Source organism: Varanus komodoensis, unplaced genomic scaffold (genome assembly GCF_004798865.1).
Source record: "Varanus komodoensis strain SLA01 unplaced genomic scaffold, ASM479886v1 scaffold2, whole genome shotgun sequence".
In the NCBI taxonomy this organism is placed as follows: Eukaryota; Metazoa; Chordata; class Lepidosauria; order Squamata; family Varanidae; genus Varanus; species Varanus komodoensis.
In genome coordinates this window covers 66,315,539-66,320,979 of record NW_025335568.1, presented here as the reverse complement: position 1 = coordinate 66,320,979, position 5,441 = coordinate 66,315,539, and the positions used below count along the sequence as shown (strand labels likewise).

The following is a 5,441-nucleotide window of genomic DNA, read 5'->3' as shown; positions in this document are numbered from 1 at the left end:
CTTCAGCGGCGAGGGCGGCGGGTGTTCGCCCGCGGGAGGGGGATTAGTCCGTAGAGAGGAAGCCGGGAGTGCGAGGAGCGGGGCGGGCTGGGCTGGGCTGGGCTGGGCAGCGCCCGGACGAGACTTGCCGCAGCTGAGCTACGGACAGCCTGCGTCTGTCGGGGGGCTTGGGGGATCCGAGTGGGGGCCGGAGCCGAGAGCATGAGAGGGGCACCGGCGACGGAGGAGGCAGCTGGCGGACGGGCGGGGGTGGGGCGGGGGCTGAGGCGGTGGTGAGTCACCCGGGAAAAGGCGGTGGAAGACAGCGGCTGGAGCTCTGATTAGCCGTCAGGCAGCGCTGAAGTGGGGCGGCGGTGTGGATGTGAAGGGGGAGCGCTGAGGACTGGCGAGGGGGTGGGGTTCTCCCTCCGTTTGGGTGGCTGCTCTGCCTCGCCCCCCCCTTAGTAGGGGGGCACCACTTGGAAAGGTAGAGGCGCTTTCCTGCGAGACGGAGCGCGAGCCCCCCTTCCTCTTGGGTGGGGTGCATAAAGAAGCCGGAGCCTGTAAGGTGTGGAGGGGGAAGGAGTCAGGCTGGTCTGGATAGGAGTGATTTCCCCTCCAGGGAGACTTGTTGGGGTGGAAGGGAGGATGCGGGTTCTGCCCTCCCTGTCACACGCACGCTTTTGCGGCGCTGGGGGGCACGATTAGCTCGGGCGAGCGTCCCTGGGATTCGCCTGCCGCCCCAGCCCACCCCCCTCTTCGCATGTGTGCGCACGCTTGCTGGTGTTGCAGCAGCCTGGAAGAGGGGCGGCGGGTAGTGCGGCTGATGTAGGATCCTGGTAGGTCCCCTCCTTTCTTTCTCCTTCCTCTTGGGCGCGGAGAGAGGAGGAAGAAAAAGAGTCATAGTCAGAGACAGCAGGGGCTGGGGGGGTGGAAACGCTGGAAAATGAACGTCGACGGCCTCGCGATCGGACGAGGCGGATAATGAAACCCCTGTTCTTGCCACAACCCTGAGTATGCTTTTTGAATTTTATTGGGGAGCTAGCCTGGATGTATTCTTATTGAATTAGTGGAATATTTCATGGGATTACTACAACGAAGGGAACCTCTTCTTGCTGCCCTGGGTGCTTTAAAAAAAACTGATTTTTTTTGTTGCTCTTAAAAAAAATGGAAAACGAGATCTTCACACCTCTTCTGGAGGTCTTCATATCCAGCCCTCTTGTTACTTGGGTAAGCATTTAGTCACTGTTTAATGCCATATACTTATATATTTTCACACATTTCCTGTTGAGTATAGGAGCTAATGTGGAATTAATGTCATGGTGGTTATGATTATGTTTTAGGTTAAGACATTTGGACTGTTAGCCGGAGCAAATGCAACCAATTTGGAGGAATATGTTGCGCTTGTGGATGGAGTTTTCTTGAATGAAGTCATGCTTCAAATGTAAGTTCTTTTATTTTTCTGTTTTGCTGCCTTTAAAAAAATCTTTATACATCTTTTAATGATGGGTTTAAGAATGTAACTACATTTTCAGGATACCTAGGAACACAGTTAAGTGCCTTAATAAATTCCATTTTTTGAGTTTCTATTTGATATCATTGTGTATACCACTTCTGTCTGCTGCCAGTTCTCTGAAGAATTGTATATTTAGCTGCATGATTCCAGCAGAAGTCAAGACACAGAAAATACTAGAGGCATGTAATATCAGAGATCATTCATTAAAGGGTTAAGCACTGCATCTAGCCAGAACCTAACAATAATCTGCTTCTGTATTTATGACATCCACAGCACACTTCATATTATTTGTGAAGCTCAATAAATATTCACAGGGTTTATAGGATCAGACTTGATAGCTCATTACCTTCCAGCATATACAATGTATGTAAGGCCTCAAGACCCTCATCTTACAGCAAAACACAATTGCGTTTACATCTTGATTCTAGATGCATTTATTTGGAAGTAAATCACATTAATTTCAGCTGAGCTTACTTTGAAGTTTATTCTTACATACAGCCTTAATGTTAACTGTTCTGTGCTGCAATGTACAAATACATGTCAAAACATCAGTATGAAGGCTTTGAGAGACACCTATTAAGGACCACACAGTTTTTGGTTGAGACTAGTCTGTCCCCAGTTTGTATTCTTTTGGAAAATGTTAACTTACAGGTGGGTGTGAGTTTTTGGAAATTTTATAAAGGAGTACATTGACCATGAAAGAAGCATGTGCTCATTTTATTTGCTTTTGGTGGTAAAATAATTCTCAGGACAAAGTTGTTGAAAAGTAACATTCACAGAACTTGCATTGTAATAAGAAAGAAGGCACTTTTGGAAGCCATGTAGTGGGATTAATTTGCCCAAAAAGGTTTGTCCTTTTTGGAGGGAGAATTTCCTATTAGACTGGCTTGCATTTCTAATCAAGACACTCTTGCTTCTAATTCCTGATATAGAGGTTTTACATTTATATTCCATTCTATCAAATCACTTGTGCTATATGCTTCCTGAAGACCTATTGTTCCCAAGCCAGTGATCCAACATGTGGAAATCATCATGCCTGAATCAACATCTGTGAACTATATAAGCAGCAACAAGATGTTAAATCTTTCTGGCTTAAGTGCATTCAAAGTCTTCACAAATAAGCATGCCGCCAGTTAGCAGTGGACATATGTAAATGGCTAACGTTTGGTCTGACTTACCAACACTTGCAGAAACTTCAAAAAGCATTACTGCTTGGGAGCTAGAGGTTTATAGCAAAACCTTTGGCCACTAATTTATTACACAGCTAATGAAGTTGTGTAATTATATTATTGGGTTCAGTATAATCAAAATTATAATAAGTTCTCTAAAGATGTTGGGCTTTCTACTTGGCTCAGGTTTTTCTTGGTAGCACTGACTGATTTTAGGGATAGTTAAAGAGCAAGTCAAAGATGATCTTGTGATAGAAGAATGCTTGAAATCCCAACAGGGAAAACTACTTTGTCTGATTTTTTAAAAAAGTAGCATATAGTGGTTTGGACATGTTGTTTAGTAAGATCATGACTTTATGGAAGTATAGATTACTCTTTGTCATGAGCTCTGCAGGGCTGGTGAACCACTGTGATGATTTCATTTCTGACTCTTAACGGATGTTGTTCACATGCAGAATGGTGGGAGAACAGAGAGGAGAGTCTAAGAATTAGTTTTGGTGCTATTTGATTGATAGCCTGGTCTGGATAGGCAGCTGTATGAGGATAATGATAGAGTAGTATCTAGAAAACTTCCCTATTGAGTGTAGAGGTAATGCAGGCACTGAAGCAATAACGTAGAATATTATAGTGACAGAAAAATTATTTTACATCATGCCAAATAATCCATTTGGAAGTCCACAGTGTAGCAGTGATAGTGATTTAAAAATACTCTTCTATCATTAGCTCAAATCTAACATTGTGTCATGCAGTGTGATATGAATTTGTCCCTCTCCTGCACCCTTCCCATTGGTCAGGAAGGTTTTGCAGTCCTCCAGAGCAGATCTTGAGGATGCATGGGGTTTGAGGAAACTGGTGCTTCCCAGTTCAATGTGGTGGGAAAAATTTCTATCAATAGAATGACATTGTTGAATACTATTCATTGTGTCCGTATAATGACAACATCTTGATTTCCCCTAAGCAGAGTTTTCTGGTTAATGAAGGTTCAGTTTGCTATATACTTTGCACACAGAAAAAGACAACTTAGTTCTATCAGGATTTAGTTGCCACATTTACAACTGTATAGTTATTGAGAATACAATAGTTTGGTTGATCTTGGCCTTGGTCTCCAATGAAACATCCTTACACTTGATTATGTTTATAGTTTGTTCATTGCTGCCCTTCCAAATCTCAGTCTCTTAATTTCTTGGGGTTAATTTCCTTTTGAATTGATGATTGATCCAGGGATTCAATATCTTTCACAATTTCAGTTTCTTCAGAGTTGACCTCAAAGTTCTGCATATCTTCTATAGTTGTGTTTTTTGTTTTCTTAATGTTCAGGTGCAGTTCTGCTTTTGCAATTTTTTCTTTCACATTCATCAGAAGTCATTTCAATTCATTGCTGCTTTCTCCCAGCGATCTGTTATTCCTGCATATCTTAGATTGTTGTTCTGTTTTCTGCAAATATTCATTAATCTTCTGCTCCTAATCCAACTTTCCTTATAATATGTTCTGTACAGGTTGAATAGATAGGAAGATAAAATACACCTTTGTCTGGCACTTAGCCTATAAGAAACCATTCTGTTATTCCATGTTCTGTCTTCACAGTAGCTTCTTGTCCACAATACAGGTTACACTTGTTTTCCATGCAGTTAAAGGCTTTACTGTAGTCTATAAAGCATAGACTGATCTTCTGAAATTCATTGGTATGTTGTACTCCAGTAGCCAAAACATAGAAACATAGTGACTCAGAAGGGGTCTTCCGGGCCATCTAGTCTTACCCCCAGCTCACAACATGCCCACCATGTGCATGTTTAGCCTATCTTTGAACACCCTCACCAATAGGGCCTCAACCACCTCCCGTGGAAGCCCATTCCATACCCTCAGGGTCCTAACTGTCAGGAAGTATTTCCTGGTATCTAAATGGAACCTGGGTTCCCTGAGCTTTGCTCAGTTGGAGCACATCCTGCCTTCCTCTGCAGGGGAGAACAGCTCTCTACCCACCTTGGTGTGACACCCCCTCACATACCTGTATGTCGCCAGCAGATCCCCTCTGAGTCTCCTCTTCTCCAGGCTGAAGAGACCCAGTTCCCTCAGTCTCGCCTCATACGGCATTCCCTGCAAACTGGCCACCAACCTTCTGGCCATATGCTGCAACATACAACATAGAAGCAAACATACAGTTGTGATACAGTCTCTAGTGTTTCTTCATTTTTAAATCCAGCTTGAATATCAAGCATTTTGCACTTTATTTGGGTAAAATTTGTTGCAACACTCTGCACTTCAGTTTGCTTGCATGTGAAATTAGTGTAATGGTCATGTAGATGCTGTGCGTTTTAGCATCTCCTTTCATGTGGATTGGAATGTATACAGAATGTTTCCAATCTGTGGGCCATGGTTTGTTTCCCATATTTGTTGGCATATTCTTGTTAGGATTTGGACTGATTCAGTCCCTGCTGCTTGGAATAGTTCTATTGGTATGCTTATCTACTCAATGTTTTATTCCTTCCAAATGTTTCAAGAGCAGCTTTTGTTTCCCTTTATAATAGTTGAGGTTCATCCTCATAGGATTCCTCTGTCATCGTTTCATTTCTTCTGTATATTGTTTCTACTTTTTATTTTATCCTGCTCATACTGTATGTTCTCATCTTGGTTGTTCAGCATTCTTCTAGGTTTGAATTCTCCTTTTGATTTCTTGGAGCTTCTAGAAGGTGTCCTCTGTTTTTCTTTCATTGTTCTCTTCAGTTTCCTTGCACTTGTCATTGCTGTAGCTCTTTATGTCTCTAAGGGGTCTCAAACTC

The 5,441-nt window shown here is 43.0% G+C and overlaps 1 protein-coding gene across 9 annotated transcripts in view; it reads left to right on the top strand.

Annotated features, from left to right (window-relative positions):
* Positions 1–456: 456 nt before the first annotated feature.
* The window catches only part of CCDC88A (coiled-coil domain containing 88A), a 110,063-nt gene continuing 105,078 nt past the window's right edge, over positions 457–5,441 (top strand). For all 9 annotated transcript variants that reach the window (XM_044429638.1, XM_044429637.1, XM_044429636.1 and 6 more), the window contains exons 1-2: positions 457–1,209; positions 1,323–1,423. In XM_044429638.1, the coding sequence (XP_044285573.1) occupies positions 1,147–1,209; positions 1,323–1,423 (164 nt within the window). In that variant the 5' untranslated portion in view covers positions 457–1,146. The remainder of the gene's footprint in view (positions 1,210–1,322; positions 1,424–5,441) is intronic.